At 39.7% G+C, this 25,027-nt stretch overlaps 1 protein-coding gene across 5 annotated transcripts in view; it reads right to left on the reverse strand.

Moving 5' to 3' along the window:
• The window catches only part of arhgef18a (rho/rac guanine nucleotide exchange factor (GEF) 18a), a 33,805-nt gene extending 9,523 nt beyond the window's left edge, over nucleotides 1-24,282 (reverse strand). Inside the window, exons 1-16 of one of the 5 annotated variants that reach the window (XM_033649522.2) lie at nucleotides 24,081-24,278; nucleotides 14,545-14,567; nucleotides 13,950-14,015; nucleotides 13,378-13,438; nucleotides 12,150-12,281; nucleotides 11,550-11,656; nucleotides 9,539-9,679; nucleotides 8,796-9,046; nucleotides 6,468-6,593; nucleotides 6,061-6,178; nucleotides 5,617-5,868; nucleotides 4,091-4,167; nucleotides 2,694-2,875; nucleotides 1,776-1,831; nucleotides 641-820; nucleotides 224-367 (exon numbers count right to left, since the gene is read on the reverse strand). In XM_033649522.2, coding sequence (XP_033505413.2) covers nucleotides 224-367; nucleotides 641-820; nucleotides 1,776-1,831; nucleotides 2,694-2,875; nucleotides 4,091-4,167; nucleotides 5,617-5,868; nucleotides 6,061-6,178; nucleotides 6,468-6,593; nucleotides 8,796-9,046; nucleotides 9,539-9,679; nucleotides 11,550-11,656; nucleotides 12,150-12,217 — 1,702 coding nt within the window. In that variant the 5' untranslated portion in view covers nucleotides 12,218-12,281; nucleotides 13,378-13,438; nucleotides 13,950-14,015; nucleotides 14,545-14,567; nucleotides 24,081-24,278. Of the gene's footprint in view, nucleotides 1-223; nucleotides 368-640; nucleotides 821-1,775; nucleotides 1,832-2,693; nucleotides 2,876-4,090; nucleotides 4,168-5,616; nucleotides 5,869-6,060; nucleotides 6,179-6,467; nucleotides 6,594-8,795; nucleotides 9,047-9,538; nucleotides 9,680-11,549; nucleotides 11,657-12,149; nucleotides 12,282-13,377; nucleotides 13,439-13,949; nucleotides 14,016-14,544; nucleotides 14,568-24,080 lie in introns of all 5 variants that reach the window. The other 4 variants (XM_078173069.1, XM_033649521.2, XM_078173068.1 and 1 more) reach the window with 4 other exon arrangements.
• Between the last annotated feature and the right edge of the window lie 745 nt (nucleotides 24,283-25,027).

Raw genomic sequence — 25,027 nt, forward strand, 5'->3', positions numbered from 1 at the left:
TGCTCTCTCCATTAGCCACTTAGACATAAAAACATGGAAAAATAGGGTCCAGGTTAAAAAACACAGAAGTTTCCCTTTAATAAACAAAACTCATTCTTTTGTCAGCCTGTCATTACATATACTAGCCATGTTTTACTTGGCCTTGTCACTGTCAACACCCTAACGTTAAAATATACATGAAACGAGGTAATGTCACAACCTTGTTAGTTTTACGTCAGCTTACTTTGCATAGTGCTTGCACCAGGGCTACTGTCGACCCCTCCAAAGGTCTGGGCCCTCCTGAGCCGGCCCCCATGTATCTTACTCTCATCCAAAAGAAGGTTTGGGTCTTTAATTCTTGAGGAGAGCAGGTTCTGCAGGTTTTCCACTGCAGACAAAAGAAAAAAACAACTCCTTAATCTCCTCCTTAAAATACGCCATCAGTGCTCTCTGAGTCATGACTTGGCTGTCTGGGAAACAGAGCACAGTTTATTTCACCTTTACTTCTGTATAAATTCAAATACGGACTCTAACCAATGCATATACATACTAAATACTTGCCTAATTATTCCACCCTTGACCACAAAATTATTCCACCCTTGAGTCACAAAACTGAGGCTACCTCTATAAAAACAGAGAGCCGAAACTGTTTTGCCCTTACCCTCATTGATGGCTCCTCTGAGCAGTGTCCCCCCCTGCTGGAGGTCAGTGGCGTCTCCTCGGAGTAGCAGCCCTTTGTGGGGGGTTTCCTGCTCTGTCACAGTCTCGTAGAGAGCAGCAAAGATCTGTTGCTTCTCTGTCAGACTTTGCAGTATCTGGTCATCCCTCATCTTTAGCATATCTAAAGAGACACAGCATTAAATTAACATTATTGTCTAATCAATTCAGTGAAAATGCAGAGAGAAAACAAATGGATTGGACAGCATTGTTCCTCTTGGGGAGCAATACGTTATGGCTCCAACACTGGCAGGGTCTGAAAGTCTATGTACTTGTGATATTTTCATTAACTTTAAATAAAAATGTTCAAATAGTTTTTACCCCTTTTACTAAGTAAGTAAGCTGACTGAGCATGGTGGCCCTTTTCCAATGATTCCTGCTTTGTATAGTGCACATAAACAAGGAAGAACATGAATGCCAATATATACATTTTTCCCATATTTTTAATATTAAAATCAAGTATCTCGGCTCTGATTTTTTTGAAATATATATTTTCTAAAATATCTTGCATTGACATTAATAAAAATCAAAACAAAAGGACAAGACAAAAACATCATACAAAAAAAAACAAAAAATCCCAGACATGCTCACACTGATATTTGTAAACTAAGCTAAGCTAATATTACAGAATGCAACATTCAAACCAACAAGATCATTATCAGGTAGAGCAGTTTGTTGATGTTTCACTTTAGCCTGAAGGCAGCCTTCTCTATTTCTTTATGAAAATCCAACAATATGATAAAGGTTTTTGGCTCACCTGATTCAATCTGTACCCAGTCAAATACCTCAAAACAAATACCTCTCCCTACAAAGGAAATCAGTAGCCACAGAATTACATAATGAGGACCGTTAAGACCCTTAAGTTTGGCTCCCTATGAAAGTGGCTTGCATTTGATTTTTGGCGAAACTCCGTGAAACAGGGACACCAGTGAGCCGTTCGCTATGCACGTGTGGATAGAAAATTTGTGCACTAGCTGGACCATTTTTTGGTGGAAGAGATAATCGAATGAAAGTGTCTCATAGTCGACAAATAATCACATTCTGAATTGTGTGTAAGAGAGAACCACCGGCTGTCTTACCTTGAAAGTGTTGCAGTCTGGCAGTCAGTTCACGGTATAGCTCCTCCTGTGGGTAGCTGATATACACAGACATCTTAGTCAGTATTGTCTATCTAAATTTATATCTGAATTTTGACCTGTCCAAAGATTTCGAAACGGCACATAACTTCCAAATGGATTCACAGACCTGCCCAAGATTGTGTGGAGAGACTGATCAGTAGGGGTGAGTAAGCCCAAAAATTGGTTTTGATCTGACACCAAGAATTATGGGGCCAGAATCACTGATCAATACTTTTTAATATTAAAAGCGGTTTATTTATTTTAATGGAGGGGAGAGCAGTGGGTCGTGATTTACAAGGTGAATTATCACTCTGCTAAAATAACAGCCAATTACAGTTTGAAATGTAAAACTGAGCAACACTGAAGACCTGATTTGACTAAAATATTAATTTCACTACATGGATAATATAGTGTAGTGTATAGTATAGATAATATACATGGATATACCAATATGACTCCTGGAAAATTAATTTAAAAAAAGGTGATGGCCAGATTTTTATAAAATATTTGTAGAGGAATCTTATGCTACGATGCTATGACAACATTTGAGCACATTTATGTTCAAAAGAAAAGGAATCTTTTTCACTTTAGAAAGTCAATGTGATTTTCATTTGCATCATCTCCAAGCCAAAATGTATTTACTACAGATAAGGCTACAAGAATTCCATTAATTGCTAATTGAAGGATGTTTTGCCCCTAAAACAGAACTCAATTATGAGGCTCTTACTTCAGTACTTTGAACTACCACCAGGTAGCAATGCTATTAAAACGGGAAGCTGCAACTACTCTATGAAACATTCATACAGTTGTAATAAGAAAACTGAGTTTCACTTTCCAATAAAACTAATTCTGCTCTCTTCCTATATGACCTCAGCTTACCTGTTCACGGCTTCCCTTATCAGCGCTGTCCATGTTATGCATTCCTCTTGGGAGCGTGTGTGAATCTCATACATCTCAGGCATGCTGACGGTGCATGCACAGATAAGGTATATGGCTTTGCCCTCATGAGCCACTTCCCTGACTATCAGCCTTTGAAGGGAGATCACTGGCGGTTTGTTCTCCTGCAGGAGCCACGATAACACAGCAAATGTTATTATTATTCAAATAATTATTACAATCGGTCCTAGATTATTACATCATATCATTTCAAGTCTATTTTATTATTATCATTTGTAGTCCATCATCACAAATCAGAAATCTGCCTAAAAGGACTTTTGATATATGTGTCAAGATTTGATGTACCTTGATACAATAATAAAAAGAAGTCTGTGTCTTAGACTGAAAGGGATAGTTTGGATTTTTTTTTTTTTTAAATAGGGTTGTATGGGGTACCTGTCCACAGTCAGGGTATTACTTACAGTAAATGTCAGTTGGCACACGTCTAATGTGGAGAAGTAGGCAGGAGTTCGACATGGAAGCTAAGCAACTGCTGTGGATGGGGGTCAACAACAAAATGCATTTTGAGCCACCTACAAGAAGGCCCACTTAAAACAATCAGTAATAGTGTAACTCTACATTATACTGAGAGTATTTTCACTGCTTAACCTTTCTGTTAGACAGCCTATTTTGATGGGGAAACTGTTATTGGCTTCAGTTCCCCATCAGTGCCCTCATCAAAGCCACCAGACTCCATTGAGAAAAACAGTCATTTTAGCTCACTGAGCACCGGAGCTGCTCGCCTTCCACTTCTTCGATCAGTTAATTAGGTTGTGTTACTGTGTGACTTTGGTGAATCCGAAATAACCCTTTTAAATGCCAAAGTCACAATATAACACAAACTAACTGATCGAGGCAGCAGTAAACCAGCAGCTCCTGTGTTCCATGAACTAAAATGACTGTTTTTGTCAGTGGCTTTGTAGAGATCAATATAACAGCTATATTTTCCAGTTGGAAGTCACTGTCTGACATTAACTTAACACAGTGGAAATATTCTAAATATAGTGTACACTTAAAGTGATACTGATTTTTATTTATTTCGGCAGGACTTATTTTAGGTTACTGAAATACTTTTTGTTGCTGACCCCCATCTGCAGCAGTACATTGCTTAACTGCCATGTTGTACTCCAGCCTGCTTCTCCAAACTGGGGGCGTGCTGACTGACACCTACTGTATGTAATATACCGTCTATAGATAAGTACCCCATATAACCCCACTTCAAAAAATCTGAACTTTAATACTGCTTCTGTCCATGTAGAAAAACTGGACAAAGATATAAAATGGTTATGTAAAAATAATACAGTGGGGAGTGAAAAAAATGCACGTTGGGTGGAACTCACCACAGCAGCAAAGACGAGCTTCTGATCTTTCTCTTGTAAGAGGAGGAGCACGTCTGACAGCAGCACAGCATGGATGTCTGCAGGGAGACATAAACGTTTCTCAGCATCGAAACAACAGAAGAGCATGATGTTGTGACTCAAGCTGTCATGCGAGGTGGACTTGTTTTGTAACTGTTAATAATTGACATCCCAATAATGACATGAAGATATGCTGCTCTACTGGCTCTCTGAGTATTTTGGATTTGACAATAGCAATTTGGCCCGAAGTTGAACCTCATATTAAAACACTAAGTAAACAAGTATCAACAAATGTTGTTGCTATAATACTGCAGTAATCCACTGAGCTATCAGTAACTTGAAGCATCTTCCTTTAAAGTGTCATCAAAATCAGACCATTGCGCACACTTTGGTTTACAATTTGAACTGTGGTGACCCCATCAGGGCAGTGTGAAAGAGTAGTTCAAAGAGAAATTTGAAGACACAAAGAACCATAAAAATTGCTGTAATTACTGTAACTTTATGTCTTGTTCCACCTTCTTATTTATTTATTAATTTGTTTATTAGACAGGGACAACACTGCAAGCATTGTTAAATGCAGATAAAAAATACAATGTATGTAGGGCACTAACGATCTCGGCACAACACATAACCACGTAATAAATGTGTCAGTTAATTATCATCTCTTACGCATAAGGAAATAAAACTGTGTAATAAGCCAGGTAATGCTCTGAATGAGCCAAGTCGTCAGGGAGGTTGTTCAAGTCTGATTAGCCTATGAACAAAATATTCATAATGTAATTCATTGAAGAATTGTTTCCACTGCAGTGCAGGAAAACCACACTGAGCATCAGACCATTAGTCTCATTAGTTTTCAGCTTATATTTTCAGCCGTAAGCCGGGCTGGGCGATATAGCTTAAAATAACATTGTGATATTTTTACGCAATATCATGATACTCATTATATATCTTGATATTTTGAAATCTCAACTAAAGTACTGTAGACTTCTAAAATACAAAATGAATTATTACAATAAAGTTAAATGAAGTAGCTACTGTCATATAATAAAGTTAAAAAAAAATACTGTTATAATCAAGGTGAATAATGTATTGTTATAGTTTCATTTTGAAGCAGCCAACGCGTCTCAGGCTGGAAGTGTTGATTGCTTTTGCTGTGAACTTGACGCCTCTGGTTAACAGTTGTTTTTAGCAGAACATTAAACTGTTAAAGCAGTACCTTTAAACGTGACTTTATATAACTGTAAGCTGGAAACAAAATCAGAGCCATAGGAGAGAGCAAGAGAACTGAAACGCTGAAGCAAGTCTCAAAAATGATGTGAAAATTTATACTCTCTATTTGCGATATAGTCATTTTATACATACCACTTGGAGCAAGCTGTGATACATCCAATATTATAGATAAATCGCCCACCTCTAGTTGCTGGCCATAGAACATCTAGTAAACATTTTACCTGTGATCTCAATGGTCATTAGCTATGCCAAAAACAAATGGTCACAATGTCACAAACCTTTCTGTCTACCGGAGGTCTTCAAGGTCACGGCTCCTTCGTGCAGCAGTGTCCTGTTTCCCTGGAGCAGATCCTCCCTGCGGAGCACCCGGCCGTCCTTCAGCCGGCCCTGAGACTTTGGTTCCAGGCGCTGGCCGATCTCTCTCAGGCGAACAACTTTCTCATATTCACAGACCTGAGCGTTCACCTGGGAGATGGTGTCTTTAATCAGCATCAAACCCTGTACCAGAGACTTGTATTCGTCTGTGTCAGCTGAAAGGAGCACGAAACACATTAATCTACCAGTCTCTATTTATAAATATGAAAAGATTTTATATATTGGATTATTTGTGTCACCAACAAATCGAATTTCAGTGATTTCAGTTTGTCACAGGCTGAGGACAGAATGTAACAACTATAAAGATGTGTTGAGATGCAGGTAAGTGATAAGAGGTGAGATTTTACCTTCAGTGTTCTGTATGATTCGCTCCACCAGTACGGGATATTTTGTGATGCGTTGAGTCACCAACAGAAAACATTCAGGGATACCCAACCTTCGCACCAGGGGCAGCTGACCTATTTTCTGTTGAAATAAAAAAAAAAGAAAAGCTTTTGTTTTTGAAGACTCGCATCATTCCTCTCAGGTTAAGTATCTCAGAGTGTTTTCTTTTTGTTAGCTGCATCATTCTTTGTAGAACGTCTCGTAGATACTGCTACTGATTCTCCAGGCATGCAACTAATTCACTTTAATTTCTTGTTTTGGAAATTCCAGTGCATTCATGCTGCAACAACACACAACCACAGGCTTCACTGTGTCTTGAAGAAAATCCTGTCTGTGTGCAACAACTGAACAATGAGTGAGGACTGCTCACCCTCACGAGGATCTGAATTTTCTTGTTGTTCTGCAGCTGCTCTTTGTAGAAGCTGATGGACTCATTCTGATGACTGCAGAACACACTGTACCACTCCATCATTCCTTCTCCCAGAGCACCTGAAAACTAACAAGAAAAGGGAAAAACATTGAATTTATATTTCTGAAAAGGTTACAATTTAGTGGTTATAATGTTATATTGAAGTTACTGCCAACATAAGACAACTAGAATTACTGCCTTGTGGTTGAATGCCTCCACAAACCTGTGAAGTTTGCATTCATGTCTGTGAAAACATGAATGCTTCACACACATCTTCCCCCCAGTTTCAATATGGGTGCCCAAGATTAGTGTCACCAAGTCACTATCTGATCATATGTCTCCCCTTCTGTTCCTGAGTTATGGCGTTGAATAATGGCCAGGAAAGTGTTTTGCAGAATATCATGATGTCACAGTGAAGTTGACCTTTATCCTTTTGGGTATAAAATGTCATTCACTTCAACATTTTATCCCATCAGACATTTGTGTGAACTTTTGTCAGCTCAGAGGCTTTAAAAAAGATCAACACTGACTAGAACTGAAGGATATCATGGCCCTATGGCGAACAGGAAATGAATCACACACCTGCAGTGCTGCAAATTTGACACTTGTCTCACATGAACTAAACATGTCATTCATGTCACATGTCAGAAACAGTCAAGGTCTGGTCGTCAAGAATTTGGAGAACAAATAAGATAGATAAAATTGCTGCTTTTCAGTTGTGTTTATGTTGTGAAATGAGATAGTAGCATATTCTGATACATTGACTGGGTTTATATAGAAAAGAAAGTGGGTGCTGGTCTTCAGACATACAGTGTATGTCACTGGTGGGTGTAACCCTTTAGAGCGACTTCATCAGAACATCCCACAATTTTCAAGCTTCATATGAGGTAAAGCAAGAACAAGGACTAAATATCATCATTTAAAAGTACTGCCGTTAAGAAAATATCTCAAAGTAAACCTGCTTTAAATTGGTAATATACTGTAGTATGTTGGTATAACAATACTTCATATTATAACACATTTCACTGCACTTACATGACATGGATCAATTACTTGAATGTGCATACAGTATGTTAACAAATATATAGCTATCAATACTGTAGGATATTCTTTTGATTATATTTACATTATACATGTCCCCAATGGGCTGAGCCAAATATCTAAAAATGCAGTTAGAATGACTTTAATGCCCCCTGCTGTTAAAATGTTTGTTTCACAGGTTAAATGATTTTTTTGCAACAACAGAACAATGGAAACTATGAAATTTACTCCTCTTCTCACTTGCAGTGCTACAATAGGAATAATAATTCAGCATAGAAAGCTCTGGTGCATCTGTGCCTCTATCACAACAGTACAAATGCTTCAACTTCCAGGAACATGATGATTTTTTCTGCTCTTATGGAGCACACACCCAGCTGTAGTTGCTTACAATGCATTTCAGACATACCAGCCATTCCTATGGACACCTGTACACTCAGCTGGCACATGGAGAAGGAGTGACAAGGGTGGAGAGAGGTGGATGAAAATACTTAAGATCTGTTTGTTGTAGACCTCAGTGTAGAAATGTAAACATAACATTCAGGAACAGCACATATATACTGAGTAAACTGTGGACCTGAACGTGTTGGGGTATGCAAGCTATATGGCGTGTTTTTTTCTGAGCACCAGCGTGTTTTTTTCAGTTGTTCCATTGAGGACAGAGCATATGCTGCCACATGTCAACGCCTAGAGAAAAAGCAGTGCACCCAACATCTTTCTTTCAGAGTGCTCTGAGTTTTTTGGGCCCCCACTCTGAGTACTAGAGTTGAAAATCTTGGAACTTTTCTCATGCCCCTGTTTTTCTGTCACAAAAATGCTATATGGACACTCGGCTTCAATGCCTTTGAAAGCAACAGTTTTAGTTAAAACCTGAAATAAATAAAAATGTTGTGAATACCACAATCCTTTGTTTTAAGAATATTTACGAACATGAATTTATAATCTTTTTAAACCTTTCTGGAAGTCTAAAGAATAGCCTCCACCTCCCATTAGTTGTTTTGGAGATGACTTAAATGGAAAAGTACCTCTTACTTGTTTTTTGTTGACACACAGGCTTTGCTGGCATTTTTACCTGAACTTGAGTAAATAAGGACATTTCACTTTAAGAAGAAAATAAATACTTCTTTAAACTTGCACTCTACAACTTTGCATGTTTGCAAATCACACTGTCTCTTAAGAAGATCAATTTGATGACTGACTACAATGATTTACACAAAAGCCCACTGTGGCTTTCAGATGACTCTACCCTACCTGAGATATGAGAGTATCCCCCAGCTGTGTGATCTGGTAGTTGTTTGGGCTTCCTTCCTCCTGACTTTGGTTTTGGTGCATTTTGAGGCGGTTAAGGAAGAGCTGGTGGAGGGCGAGCAGGTTTTCTACCCCCAGGAAGAGCCGCTCCAGCTTGGCCTCCTCTATCAGCAATGACTGCCTCAACTCGTGCATGTAGACGTGGAGAAGGATTTTTAAGGTGCGCACATGGTGCATCTCTGTCTGGATCAACTCTGGGAAATTGGTAAAGAGGGACACATGATTAACACATCTAAGCTGAGTGCCTGACATGTACAGGAACATTTGTGCCTGAGAAAGATGACAATACCTGCACACTCCTTGCTCAACAGCAAAAGCAAACAAAGTCATGAGGGTAAATAAAGGTAGTCCACCAAAGCCGGAGAAATGTGCTCTCAGGTGAACACAACTGCTGGTGTTATTATACTTATTATCACAGTAGAATTGTTTGACATCCAAAGGTCCTCTGAGTTAAAGATAGCATCCATCAGCATCATAATTACAGACACTGTCATCTCTGCTTAAATAGTGCAATTATGTTTGTACTCTGCCGTCAGTGACCAAAGATACATCTTCTTCAGTGAGTGATTGACATGAGAAAGTTCTGTGTATATATATACACACACATGCACTTTATAAAGATGATATATGATTACTGAAAATATTTTTAAGATTGTTTATTTATAGATTTAGCTGGTTAACCCTACCATAGATGACGTCCTGTCTCTTAACAGCCTCTTTGTTCAGGGCCTTCAGGTAGTTCTGGTCCACAGCCACGCTCCATGACTCCGCCTCCAGGTTCTGGTGGTCGGAGTCGATCTCGTCTCGCAGCACGGCATAATGGGAATCTGGATGACACACAGACAGTCACACAAGGATTTGTATCATCCATACAAGGCTTGTGCTTTGTGGTCACATGAGTATGTGTCTCAGTGATTCATTACAAGTCATGTACATGTTATTTTTAAACATTGTAATATGGTCTTGCTTTTGTGGCAAAATGTTCTTTAAATGGCACCAGGTTATAATCATGTCATACTGTTTCATTACTTACAAAAATAGAGGAAGGATTAAGTCAACAAAAAGAAAATATAACTGCTGCAGAGGCTTCTGACTGCAAATTCTGGGGACATATTTATCTTTAATATCTTCAATAAAGATAATCACAATTTTGCATTCATGAAAAATGTTGTCATTCTTATTTTGAATTCCATGGCAAGATGATATTTGTCAAATCCCTGTACATAGAATGTATGTATTCTGAAAGGTACAATCTCCAGTAACTCGGTTATGTTCTCTTTGGTGGCACCTATAATGATAACCAGTAACTGCAGTGTGTTTGTCTGCAGACTGAAGCGCAATCCAATTTCTTCTTTCTACCCCCACCCCTCGTTTTTGAGTGCCACCTTACAAGGGGTAATGGTTCAACCCTTCAAGACCATGATACATCATCAGTAGTCGCAGATGCTGGTGATTACGCAAATAGACGTGTTGAGTGTTGCCGGTCAATGCAAATATGCCGTCTTCTGCTGTGGTGAGTTCTTTTGCGTGGGCTATAGGCATCCCTTTGCTGTTGTCAAGATGTTTGTCCACAACCTAAGTTCACTCTATCAATCGATCGATCAAACAAGTCATCAACACTACTTCATTACCAGGCTGCTGGCGGCACTCTGTAGGCTAACATTAACAACACACCCAACCTAACCTTTTTTTTTTTGCTCTTTTGGTTTGCTGTTTTGCACTCTTGATTGTATTTTCCTGCACTTTTTTGTCTGCCTGTAAAGTGTCTTTGAGTTTTTGAAAAGCACTCTATAAATAAAATGTATTATTATTACCCTGTCAGTCTGCACAGATATTAGAGGAGCACTTTACAAGTGAAGCAACTTCGCTGCTGAACTTTTGGCACTATATGCCAAATCTGGGGTACGACATGAAATATGTCTAAATGCAGGGCTGTCATGCAGGGCTGTCATGCAAAACAATGTAACATTAGCTAGCTAATTAGCTACCCAGACAACTGTTGCTATAAAGAAAATGACCATAATATATTTAAACAACATTGAACTAAGATAATGCAATGCCTATTGTAATCTTTAAATCCTCATCAACAAAACATTACATTTGTGTGTTTCTTTTGTTGCTTGTTCAGCATCTTGCTGATGATTTCTCATAACACTTGCTTTGGAGTGTGCCTCTGATAAACCTCCATCTGAAGGGCCATGTAGCCCCTACACTTGACCCTATCTTTCTATCCCAACCAGAACTGGGAAATCCTACAGCTCGAAGTGAACGCACAAAATGAAGGGTAAGGGTTAGGTGGTAGGGGCAAGGAGTTACCACAGCATAGACGGTGTGTGTGCATGTGTGTGTGTGTGTGTGTGTGTGTGTGAGAGAGAGCGGATCATTAAAAACTGTGATTTTTCCCCAGGAATGTCGTCAAACACACCTAGTTCATAATACTGTAAATGCCATGGTTTTCATCAATGAGCCAAAGGCTCAAACACCATTGTGTCTTAAGTGACTTAACAGACATTTATTTAAATAAAAATCTTTGAGATTATTACTTTAAAAATAGCTGTTTAAATTGTTTTGGGATACTGAATGAATTTACTTTTTTTGTACACTGTCCCAAGTACAAAATGTTTGCGTGTTTCACTGCAACAAAAGGTACGGGGTGCTTTCAACAGCTCCTCACCCTGCTGACAGTGACCCACTGACCTTCTAGGTTGATGGGCTCAGCCAAGGAAGATAGCGACAGGGAGTCTTCAGCAGAGGAGTGCTTCAGTCGCAGGCCATCAGTCTCATCCATCTGCACCGCACCAGATCTAGTTGATGTGTGATGAGATAAAGCTCAACAGGTAAAAGTGATGTCAGTGCACAATTGTGCAAACACACACACACACACACACACACACACACACACACAGACACACACACACACAACACGCACTATTTAAGTGTTCAGACTGTTGCCTAAGTCAATATCAACTCCAACAGCCTTCATCAGACTTGGATATTTGATCTTATCTATCTGATGCAGAGTGTAACACCACCTTGATGTCAAAAGGAGAAATACCAGTAAAAACAACTAAAGACATCACATGACTCAGAATCAGGTTTTGTAGCACACATCTCTATCAGGCCGACAATGAACCCGGAAAACATGCGACTCTGTTTCCAGTCAAGAGTCGGCATCTGAAATACAATCAGCGTCGTGTATGAGATAAATAAAGACACTGTCGGTTGTCCTGTGAATGTGGCCTGAGACACAAGAGATGCACGATGGAAATTAAGTTCTTAAAATACATGTTCACCAACCTGGAAATTGTGTTGCTGTAAGAGGAGGAACCGGGCTGAGCGCTGTGTTTTTTAGGGGTGACTGTCATCCCTGGACTGACGAAGCAGGCAGGGGTGCCATGGGAGGCCGGGGGAGATGCACTCTCCCCAGAGCTGAGCAAAAGAGATAAACAGACTGTGAGCAACCGAGGCAGAAAGACAAATACTGTGCGAGCACGGGTGTAGATTTCATGTCAACATGGGGAAGCACATATGAAGCATGAAACATGGTTAAGTGTCAAAACAATTTCCAGCATGCGGGTGAATTTTTTGTGGTGTTTCTGCATCAATTTCTGCATCAATTTCTGCATCGACTAATCGATGACTAATCAACTATTAAAATAATTTGTAACTATTTTAGTAGTCGACTATTCGGTTTGAGTCATTTTTCATAGAAAAGTACTATAAAAGTACCCCAAAATACTCTTACTGCAGCTTTTTACGTTCAGATATTGGCAGCTTTACACACTCTCCCATGACAGTGAACTAAAACCCTTTGGCGTGAATACGAAACAAGACATTAGATGACGTAATTTTGGGGTTTGGGCGAGACAGACCAACATTTTTCAACATTTTAACACATTTTTCGATGAAATGATTAGTCGACTAATCGAAGAAATAATCAACAGATTAGTCGACAATGAAAATAATCGTTAGTGGCAGCCCTACTAGAGACCAAATAGCTACTGGATCCCTCCCGTCATAATACAGCTATCTGTGACTAAAACAGAATGTCGGCCATGGGAGTAAAGTTGGGGGGCCTTCCCTACTTCCGGACCACCTCACTCAGACCACGCCAGTCTTCTAATCAGCCTTCATTTTGATCTCAACTACACACCTGTACAGTTTTGTGGCTGCATTTTGCACAGCTGTGACACTATCATGTTGACAAAATCTGTTAATCGACAGACAGACACATAAACACCTGCCAAAACAGCTTCTGTGGTAGTGCCTGCTACAACAGGTGTCACCAGGACCACATTTTGCCATGATGACACACACACACACACACACACACACACACACCACACTCACAAGGTGAAACAATACCAGCTGTTGTGATGTTGCAGCTGGGAAATGCAATCACACCATCATAAAACAATGCAGCTACAAGTCAATACACAAACTATCGCCCAGCCCCACATTAAAAGCAATAAGGATTTGAAGGATTAAGAGTTTATTCCTCTGCAGGAAATGAAAATAGACATACCTTTATTGTTTGTTTCTGGGAGCACTTTGCTGAGTCACAAGCCCTCAAACAGACAGGTTACCTACAAAAGAAAAAGGACTGTAAGTGCAGAGTGCTTTTCATGGTGCTGAATCCAAACAACAGGCGGCTGCTGAACTAATCTAGCCTGTGGAGAGAAAACTGGTTTGGCAGACTGCGACAACACAGCTCAAGTCAGACCAGCTCTCAAGCAAGACACCCATGAAAAGATAGTGCCTGAGAACACAGAGATGTTCTACAAATTACATGATTTATTACAGTGACACAGGTAAAGTAGCTGTTTGCAGATGGGTCAATATATTCTATTCTAGTACAAAGAGACATCACATAACATGTATGTCAACAAGCTTTCGGCTCCTCAAGACTTTCCTCTTGACTCTGTGATGCACCTGTCTGCACAATGGGGTGTAAAAATATTAACTGGCGGCATAATAATCCTGTCACCGACACAACCTTTCACACCTTTCTTTTTGAAATTAAAGTCTTCCTCATTTCTGTTCTTGAATGACATTTAATGTCACTCATCTCTATGTCTGCAGCCAAGAATGACTCACCTTGTTTATTTATACTGCTGCTTATTGTTTTCCGTGTCCTGCAATTTCCTTGTGATACTGGAAACACTATAAAAGGAAAGAAAATTATGTTAAACCAGTGAATAAAACGAGAGAGGAAAATGCAGCAAAAGACTGACAGTAAACGGAACTGGGTGCTAACTGTGACAGAAAGCAGTGTGTGTTGGGGATTTAGTGCAGTGTAGCCCTCAGCGACCCTCCTGGCTGTGTCTCTGAGTATCTGTATGTGTGTACATGATAATGGGCCCTTCAGGGTCAACTAGAGTGATCCATCGTTGTGTGCGAAAGCCTCCACTTGATTTAAAGGCAGCAAATCAGACAGAAGAAGCAAAACAGCTCTGTGCTGTGGGTGGCAACATAAACCATGCTGTATAAATAAACTTGAACCATGCATACAATACGGCCACAATTGCTAAAAACATCCCTTTTTCCCAGCTACTGTTCAAACTTAAGTCTAACTATATCCTAGCAGAAGCTGTTCAAAGTCAGGCACGCCTAAAACATACACACTACTGTTTGACTAAAGGAGTTGGGACACAGTCTCACACAGGAGCTCTCATGTTAGCCTCTGGCTCACCTGTTCAACACACACCGCACATCCTGCAGAACAAGAGCAGAAACCACAATATCAGTGTTTGCAGCACACTGCTTAGAAAGGATTAAAACACCTAATGTTCATGAGGGCTTTAAATGCTGCTAGAAGCGGGTGTCATTCTTTAAAATGAGTGCATTGTTTTTTGATTTATGCACTTGACAAGGACTCTGAAAAAGACAGTAGGTACTGGTAAATAAAAATTGTAGTTACCATTGTCATGCAGGTGGAAGCATGATTTGTTTTTATGTCACTCAGTGAAATAGACTAATTATATTAGTGTACAGCAGCCTTTACAGCTTGGAAAAGACAACATAAATCATGATATAAATTTCAAGGCTTTCTAGGGCCTCACTTTTCAGATCTATTTTTGGATCCCAAAGTAACAGAGTCAAAATGTCCAAATTAATATTAAAATGTACATCAAAAATTCCACATCCTTTTCCCCCACCAACTAGTGCTGAAACAGAAATCACCAGAGAATTACAACTGTGATATTCGAATCATTGCTAAAGTCATTTTTTAAGCAACAAGACGAGGTGTCAACGGCCGTGCTAGCATGCCGTGTCAGCATGCTAACACGTTCACAATGACAATGCTAACCAGGTGCAATGTGTAACGTGATCACTATCCTAGTTTAGTGTGTTAGCATGCCAACATGTTCTAATGAGCACTAAATACAAAGTATAGCTGAGGCTGGCAATGGCACTGGTTTAAAGGTATGTGGTCACAAACCAAAGTAATAAACAAACTAACCAAATGACAGTGCTAGATGAAAGATTAAAGCTGTAGTTGGTAACTTTGATAAAATAACTTTTTGTTAGACTTGCTGAAATTGTCACTAAATCCTGACAGTAGTATATGAGGCAGATAATCTGAGAAAAAAAACTTCCCCTCCTTGTTCTTCGCAAGAATCCACTGCACATGAATGTAAACATCTTATGCTGATCAAGTATGAATCAAGATTCTGTTATTGCACTGCCTTTTTCTCACCTCAAATGTTTTCATAAACATATTTTGGCGTACTGTTTAATAGGGGTGGGAATTTCCAGAGGCCCCACGACATGATTTTATCACGATACCGAAGTCTCGATACAATATTATTGCAAATTTAAATGTCTGGCATAATGCTGAGCACTGCAGTCAAATATTCTGCAATTTATTTCCTTTTTTGAACTGCAAGTCATGTCCCCCTAAGGAAAGCTTTGTCAACATCTGTTTTATCTAATAGGATAAAGTTTTCCATCTGTTCACTTTAGACATGTTTATTGCAGCAAAATGTAACTTTTTTTTATTTTCTATTTAACCTTTGATTAACCAGGAAGTCCCATTGAGATTATGATGTTCTTAAATTCATCAATGGATATAAGTGTTTCTAATTTTAGATCTTTTTTGAAGATTGTTTCAAGTCCAGGGTGCAGAGTAGGAGGATGCAATTTTTTTCCAAGAGCTGTTAAAACCTGGTATAAATTTAAAAGCAACCACTTGAAAGAGCTTGGCTGATAACTACTAGAGCTGACACACAGAAGGGAGCAGAGGTAGGTCAGACGTTTGCCCAATATTGCTTTATAGATAAAAAATATAATTCAAAAAATAAGAAAACGCTGATACCTTGCATGTGTGTGACGATACAATATTGCCACACAAAAATATTGCAATACAATGCTGTATTGACTTACCCCCGCCCCTAGTGTTTAACTGTAAAAAGAGAAAGTTTCTGACTCAGCCGCCATGTTGGAAATAGTCGAGTGAAAACAAATTACCGCCCACCTGACACAACAAACTCTCATTCTCCTGCTTGTTTTCGTTCAGACCTGGTAGACTATAGCAAATGCCATTAGAAGCACTTCTGTTAGTGACACTGATTATTTGTTTGATGCATTACCATGTCGACGTAGTGACAGTTTCAGCAAATATAACAAAAAGTTACCACACGCTACATTTAAGAACATCCTCAGGATACAAACAAACAGAAACTATACAGCACCACTTTCTTAGACATGTATTTTCCCAGGGGCTTGTATCACATTACTGTCTTTAAAGACTTGTTTCTAAGCCCCATGGTATGTTATTAGCCATATTGTGGTAGTATGGTTCAGCCCCTTGTGAGTGACAGCCACACCTCAAGTGATTCACCCACACTGGGCTGAAAGGGGAACCGAGCAGCATGAAATACAGGTCATTCCCTGCAAGAGACAAAACAAGACCAGCAAGTCTGCCAAGTATCCTGCAGAGGACAGAAAGACAGGGGAAAAATACAGCTTAATGCTGTGTTTGTGGAAAGTAGTTTCACTTAAAAAGACATGGGCTAATCCCTTCAACACCACAACAAGACTATTAAAACAAAGTGAGACTTGCCGATGTCCTGTCGTGACAAGACAAGTGAAACCAGGCCATCAACGGTTAACAGCTGTGAAACTATACCCATTAGCCTGAGGAGGCTGTAAAAGCTGATGGATTCAAAGAAACCAGTGATCCGTGTTGCTCCTGCTCCCAATAAACCCTGGAGGCTGTACTTGTTTCACATCATCACAGAGGGATAATTTGTCAAAAACAGAAACACCAGATGACTGTTAAATCCTTCCTCAGAGCAACAGGTCTTGCTTACACTTTGCATGTTGCCTTCACACCTACCAGCCTTGACACAAAGATTACTCATTAACTTCTAGATACTGTCTGTTTTATTATCTTTAGTGTGCCGTAAATGCATGCCAATGTGTCTCTGTCAGTATCAACAGGCGAATCCTACCCTTACCAAGAGTGACGTGTGTGTGTATGCAATGCAGTGAGAGCCCCAGGTGACCTACAGCACTTCCCAACTGTAAACATTCGAGACTGGCAAGAAATGACTGGTCAGCATCAGGGCCTTCATCCCTCATTTAGGACGCTAACAAAGTTGAGCTCTTTGACTGTCTGATATCCATTTTTGATGAACATTTTCAAATGTACTCTTATAATTTTAGATTTTTATTGGCCAGCTAGTGATTCAGCTCATTTCCAAACAGTATGAACTTTATTTACTAAACTTTTTAATCTTGAATCCCACTGAATATCTACGCTGTGCTACTTTTGATTTATCTTGCATTATCTTTAAATGGTGAGGAACCTAAGTACGGATTCATTTGAGCAGTTTGCTCTGCAACACCACCTAACAACAAAGCAGTTTTGCCATGAGGACATGCAGACTTGACGTTCACTGTGATGGATCACAGCACCCAAGAACATTTGAGGAGTTTGTGGTCATACTGTATGGAAATAACACAAACCAATTGCTGCATGGAACAGTAAAAATACACAAGTTTCTAAAAAACAGCAGCATGGTTTGCAGAACGGTTACCTGTGCTCTACATCAGCAACACCACATGAAACCCCTGGTATGGTATTGGTGAAACATGACATTCCCTAGTTAATCTGAAGGAATTTACATTATATTACATTAACAAAGAGCAGTGCTCATGCTTAGGGGGTCAGCATCCCAGACTGAATTCTATGGTTAGCGATATTACGATATCACCACGATACAATTTCATTGTGATTTTAAATGTTTTGCGAAGTGTTGCAATAACATATATTGGAATATATTTTGATTTATTACCTTTTTTCAAATGTAAATTAAGACAAAAACTTTCTCAACATCTGTTTTTATCTAATAAGATAAAATTTTCAGTCTGTTTATCTCGCGTCAATCATTTTTATTGCAGCACCATGTATCTTGGGGACTGAAAAAGCAAATTATTTTATTATTCTAGTAGGCTACCAGAAGTTTAATTTGTAATTGCAGCAATTATAATTTATATGATTGGCATCCGTGTATCGATACAATATTGCCACACATATCGTGATACTATGCTGCATCGATTTTCCCCCCGTTTCTAATATATACAGTACAGGCCAAAAGTTTGGACACACCTTCTCATTCAATGCGTTTTCTTTATTTTCATGACTATTTACATTGTAGATTCTCACTGAAGGCATCAAAACTATGAATGAACACATGTGGAGTTATGTACTTAACAAAAAAAGGTGAAATAACTGAAAACATGTTTTATATTCTAGTTTCTTCAAAATAGCCACCCTTTGCTCTGATTACTGCTTTGCACACTCTTGGCATTCTCTCCATGAGCTTCAAGAGGTAGTCACCTGAAATGGTTTTCCAACAGTCTTGAAGGAGTTCCCAGAGGTGTTTAGCACTTGTTGGCCCCTTTGCCTTCACTCTGCGGTCCAGCTCACCCCAAACCATCTGGATTGGGTTCAGGTCCGGTGACTGTGGAGGCCAGGTCATCTGCCGCAGCACTCCATCACTCTCCTTCTTGGTCAAATAGCCCTTACACAGCCTGGAGGTGTGTTTGGGGTCATTGTCCTGTTGAAAAATAAATGATCGTCCAACTAAACGCAAACCGGATGGGATGGCATGTCGCTGCAGGATGCTGTGGTAGCCATGCTGGTTCAGTGTGCCTTCAATTTTGAATAAATCCCCAACAGTGTCACCAGCAAAACACCCCCACACCATCACACCTCCTCCTCCATGCTTCACAGTGGGAACCAGGCATGTGGAATCCATCCGTTCACCATTTCTGCGTCTCACAAAGACACGGCGGTTGGAACCAAAGATCTCAAATTTGGACTCATCAGACCAAAGCACAGATTTCCACTGGTCTAATGTCCATTCCTTGTGTTTCTTGGCCCAAACAAATCTCTTCTGCTTGTTGCCTCTCCTTAGCAGTGGTTTCCTAGCAGCTATTTGACCATGAAGGCCTGATTGGCGCAGTCTCCTCTTAACAGTTGTTCTAGAGATGGGTCTGCTGCTAGAACTCTGTGTGGCATTCATCTGGTCTCTGATCTGAGCTGCTGTTAACTTGCGATTTCTGAGGCTGGTGACTCGGATGAACTTATCCTCAGAAGCAGAGGTGACTCTTGGTCTTCCTTTCCTGGGTCGGTCCTCATGTGTGCCAGTTTCGTTGTAGCGCTTGATGGTTTTTGCGACTCCACTTGGGGACACATTTAAAGTTTTTGCAATTTTCCGGACTGACTGACCTTCATTTCTTAAAGTAATGATGGCCACTCGTTTTTCTTTAGTTAGCTGATTGGTTCTTGCCATAATATGAATTTTAACAGTTGTCCAATAGGGCTGTCGGCTGTGTATTAACCTGACTTCTGCACAACACAACTGATGGTCCCAACCCCATTGATAAAGCAAGAAATTCCACTAATTAACCCTGATAAGGCACACCTGTGAAGTGGAAACCATTTCAGGTGACTACCTCTTGAAGATCATGGAGAGAGTGCCAAGAGTGTGCAAAGCAGTAATCAGAGCAAAGGGTGGCTATTTTGAAGAAACTAGAATATAAAACATGTTTTCAGTTATTTCACCTTTTTTTGTTAAGTACATAACTCCACGTGTTCATTTATAGTTTTGATGCCTTCAGTGAGAATCTACAATGTAAATAGTCGTGAAAATAAAGAAAACGCATTGAATGAGAAGGTGTGTCCAAACTTTTGGCCTGTACTGTATGTAAAAAAAAACTTTGAACCATAGAAAGTTTGGAATATTTTAAATATTACATTTAGAAGTCCTGCCATGCTCTTGAAAAACCTTGCCCTTAAATTCAGATGAATTTGTCTATGAACTTCAGGACGTAAAAACAGGAAGACATGACAGAAAAGGTTCTGAATCACTTCAGACTGAGGCAAAGGTTAAGTACAAACAACAATCATGAAGTGCCCACTGCATAAACTCTTGCGTAATAAGTATTCCTATAACTGTCAACTGCTACATACAGTCACCTAATACTGTCATTGAGAGGTGACACTGAAACCTGTAGGACCAGTTTGTGTTTGTATCAATCATAATTAGTTCTAGTGGAGTAGATGCAGGTTGAGTAGGCATCGTATTAATGCTTTTTTGTAAAGTACACCTGACACTTCAAATCACATTTTCTTTCATTATTTTATAAATTTAAAGTTGCATTAACTTCTCTTGAACTCCTCTTCAAATGACACCTCATGCTCAATATTCCACTTATACATTGATGATTTCAGCTCCTTTCAGTGCTTGAACTTCAACTTCAAAAACTTATTCCAGCACTTCCATTTTACCTGCCATTTCAGCTTGAATGCTGAATGCTGAAATGTTGAAATTTTTAAATTCAACAAGCCCCCAGGAAATGCGACAGGCTTTGAAGCCAATTTTTGTAGTGGCCAAACAGTGGTACTGCAATTTCCGGAGTCGGTAACGTGATGCTACTAGGCCGAAAAATACTTTTTTACAACTGACTTACATTGCAAAAGAGACATCTGAAACTGAAACTCCATACTTTTAAAAGGGTGCCAAACATGTGTATTTCTTTATCTTGCACTTTTAGAAGTCTTGTACTTTCACAATGATTTTAGTGCTAATGTTTGCACCTTTAAATTTCTTGTACCTTTTTAGATGATGTGGGCTTATCGCTGGGGGCATTGTCCTTGTTATGTACCTATCTGTTTGTATTATTTATTCATTTTAATGTTTGTCTTATGGTCCCTTATGTCTTAAATGTGAACTCTCGCAGTCGTTTTGCAATGTGGTATTTTACTGCAAATGGCAGATAAACTGACTATGACATGGATTATGACATTAACTTCTCTTGAACTCCTCTTCAAATGACACCTCATGCTCAATATTCCACTTATACATTGATGATTTCAGCTCCTTTCAGTGCTTGAACTTCAACTTCAAAAACTTATTCCAGCACTTCCATTTTAACTGCCATTTCAGCTTAGTTCAGCAACTGCACTTCGACTGCCACTTCAACTAACTTCAACCTTTTCAAACATTTCATCTGCAAATTTTAAATGAATTTGAAAATGTTTTTGCAAAGGTCCAATTTTATTGAGGCAACTACAGTTTAAATGGTAGGCAGTGTTGGGGAGTAGTAAACTAGTAGTTATTAAACCAGTGAAAAAACTTTATTGAGTCTACATTTTGCAGTAGTTTGCTGGAAGTTCAACTACATTCATATCTGCATAGTGCTTCAAGTAGTTCAATTGCTTTTTTGACATTTTTTGTGTAGTCAACTACTGAAAATATAAAAAATACTGGCACATAAGAGGTAAGGGATATTCATTTTACCATTGCTGCTTTACTGTAATTAAACCCCCTTTGACCAGCCCCATCCACTTTATCTTTCATCCGAAATGCTGTTGAGACATGCATAGTAAATGCATTGATCAGACAGAATTTGTAAAACCAAACTTTAGGTATCAATTAGCCAAATGCATGGTTGCAATTTATTAACAAATGCTCATCTATTTTAGAAGTTACCTGGTTAACTGTGTAATCCTGCTTGGTGCAATGCCCCCACCTGGACTATAGTTTCTGGAAGGCAGGTGTCTGACTGATTACCCTGAAAATCCAGAGTTCTTGTGTGAGCACAATTGAATTTGCTCAGCGAGTCACTCTGGTAACGATACTTATTACCTATGCCCATGAAACTGAGCTGCCCCAATCACATCGGTGTATCTGATATAGGCGGGCCAGAGGTGAGCTAAACAGATGACGTCAGTGCTGCGACGACGAAGTCTGGAATCAGTCAGTAAACATTGCAAGACGGCTACAGATGAACACCAGTTGTTTGAAATGGCTTTGGCTGCTACAGTGAATGACTTAGACTTGGCTTTTTCTCTAAAAGAGGAACAGAAGACGGCGCTCGAGTCTTTCCTTTGCAAGAAGGACGTTTTTGCTGTTTTGCCGACCTGATACGGCAAGAGTCTAATCTACCAGTTAGCTCCGCTGGTAGCTAAGCATACGTCACCCAGTGTATTGTTCTGATTGGTCGTAGTGTTATCCAATTGCGTGCAGTGATATTTTCAAATGCATGCTTGGTGCCACCCCTCGAGTTGGGCCATTTTCATTACTCATGGCCAGACCCTAAATCTTTCTAGATTTGGGTCTGGATTTCCAGGCTACTGACTGATGGGCATTGTATACAAAATTAAAGTTGACATTCCTTGAACTTTTCCATGAATAGTAGGGTATTTTATGTTTTTGATTATGTATGACCTGTTAACAAGAGCACACTTTTTCCCCAATGTGTCTTTTATGGATTATAAAAATTGTCAATTTGATCATTTTTAACAAACTGGTTTGAACTACCTTTTTAAGTAGCTTTAGTTAACCAAATTAGATTTTCTCCCTAAGGTAGGTTAGCTGTACATTAATGTATTTGAGTATGAAGTAATTGGTAGCCTGCAATGCTTTTAAAGTGATTTATCTTACACAACACTGCGGTTAGGCTACATCATAACGCCTTGATTTTTGTTATTTTTCATATCATCCCCATACAACACACTGCTCAATTTCTATTTTTTTTTTTGAGCGTCACAACCCCAGCGAAATGACTCATTTCACTAACATACATTTGGCAAATCTAGCCACAAGATCAAATCATTTTATCCTCATTTAAAATAGCAGGAAGCTACACGTCAGCAGCTCAGCTGGTGGAAGTTGGTTGCTTGGCCCCGCTCAGTGCTGAAAGTCTTGTGTGCTCTACTCTTTGGCCCAATGATGCAGAAGCATTTGAAGCAGTTGAGCACAGTAAGATGAGAGTCTATGGGGATCTAATCTGTTTTGGAGCCGGCCTCAGGTGTCTTTTTGGGGAAGTGCAGTTTTTGGCACTTCTGCATTGGCTTCATTTATCATCCTCAGAAGTTGCCAGAATCACTCACAAGGGCCACTTTTCTACCTGACATATTGTTGCAGAGCCCACTCTCTCTGTGGGCCCCCTCTCCCATGGGCACCACTGCAACCACCCTGCCCGCACTGTCTTAATTTACGCCCCTGGTCCCCACAAATCACATTGTTAAAACACATTATAATCTGTCAGACTTGGTCAAGCCGTTATTTATAAAACAAAAAGTAGGTCTGACGACATTACCATCAGGGTCTGTGTGTTATCCAGCGGAAGGGGAATGTGAGGAATGCCGAGGTGCAAGGTGAGAGTTACTGACCTGGATTCATAACGTTAATGTGCCTGCTGAACAGGTGTCGGATTAAAGCGACAGAAACAGGTGTTTCTTTTTCAGTTTCACTGGATAAAACAAACAGCTGTAAAGTTGAGTGGCGACAGGTGACTACACGTTACCTACCTGCATGTATCCCAACGGTTGCTAATGGCTGGCAAACGGAGGTGTAGCTAATTCACGATACTGTCGGTGATACTGACGGTGACAGCAACTTTAGCTGACAGGACGTTATCTTTAAGTGTTGCCTTAATTGTTTAAAGTCAAAATTAACACCTTTAAAAAAATATATTGTGACGTTTTTCCAGGTTATGTCGAGTTAAAACAGCAAGAAGTCGCCGCTTTAGAAACAAATGCTGTTTAAGTCATCGCGATATCTCCTCTAAAGTCAGTTAACGTGATGTATACTAATATTTTAAACGTTGCCCATCTGCTGTTTCTCAACTTGTTTATCGCCCCCGCCCTGTTCATTTAACCTAAATACTAACAAGCACACTTAAACAACTCAACAAGTTTCCTCTTACCCGGTGTTGAAACACAGCAGCGGCAGCAGCAGCGACAACAACAGACAACTTATTTCCAGGCAAAGGCAGGAGAGGTGAGTAATATCTCTCAACACTTTCCACTGAAAGGCAGAGCCCAGACAGAGAGGATACCTCAGAAGGAACAAGTGCACGAATTAGAAATAATGGAGCTGAGCAGGAGGAGGGTGTCGAAGAAGAAATCCCAGCCTCCTCTGGATGAACCCTCCTTCCCTCTCTAAGCATTGTGGGAAGCGTTTCAGTGCAACACATTCCGCAGGTTCATCCGGCAGCAGGACTGACATCTCCTCAGACTTCTTTAAATTAAAGCAGACATGAGACATGTTTCTACCAGTATGTGACCATGCATGCTCTGCTGTAATATACATTATTGGACTGATTTTTATAGGATGACTTTGCCTGTGAGAAAATTATGACAATGTGACAGAGTCCAGCAGGGTGGAAACCAGTTGGTGTGAAAGCTGAGAGGCTTTTTACTGTGGCAAAAATAACCAGCTTTTCTTTATGTAGGCAGCTGCAGGGAATGCAGGTAAAAGGCCAGCTAGCTTTTGTCAGCAGGGGTGGAGCCAGAAGATGTAAACACCACAGGGTCAGCCCAAACCCAAGGTGGGCCGGGAGGTTTTTCGCCTCAGTCACTACTTCTCCAATCCATTTGAGATAATAAAAAGGCCTTAAAATCTGTACATAATTTAGGAAAAAGATGATAAAATTTTGTACCTAATTGTTTTTCATCTTTCTTTATTATTCTGAAACCATAACACAGCAGATGTTGAGGATGACTATTTGTCAGCCCTGCATCTTGTTACTATTTTTAAGTTAACAGATAGGGCAGGAATTTGGCGTGAACAGTATTACTTATCTTAAAATCTATTTATGTTATACAATGCTGGAGTAGAGTCCACAGAATGAATGTTTTTCTGCTACTTTTG

The sequence above is a fragment of the Epinephelus lanceolatus genome, chromosome 12, assembly GCF_041903045.1.
Source record: "Epinephelus lanceolatus isolate andai-2023 chromosome 12, ASM4190304v1, whole genome shotgun sequence".
Lineage (NCBI taxonomy): Eukaryota > Metazoa > Chordata > Actinopteri > Perciformes > Serranidae > Epinephelus > Epinephelus lanceolatus.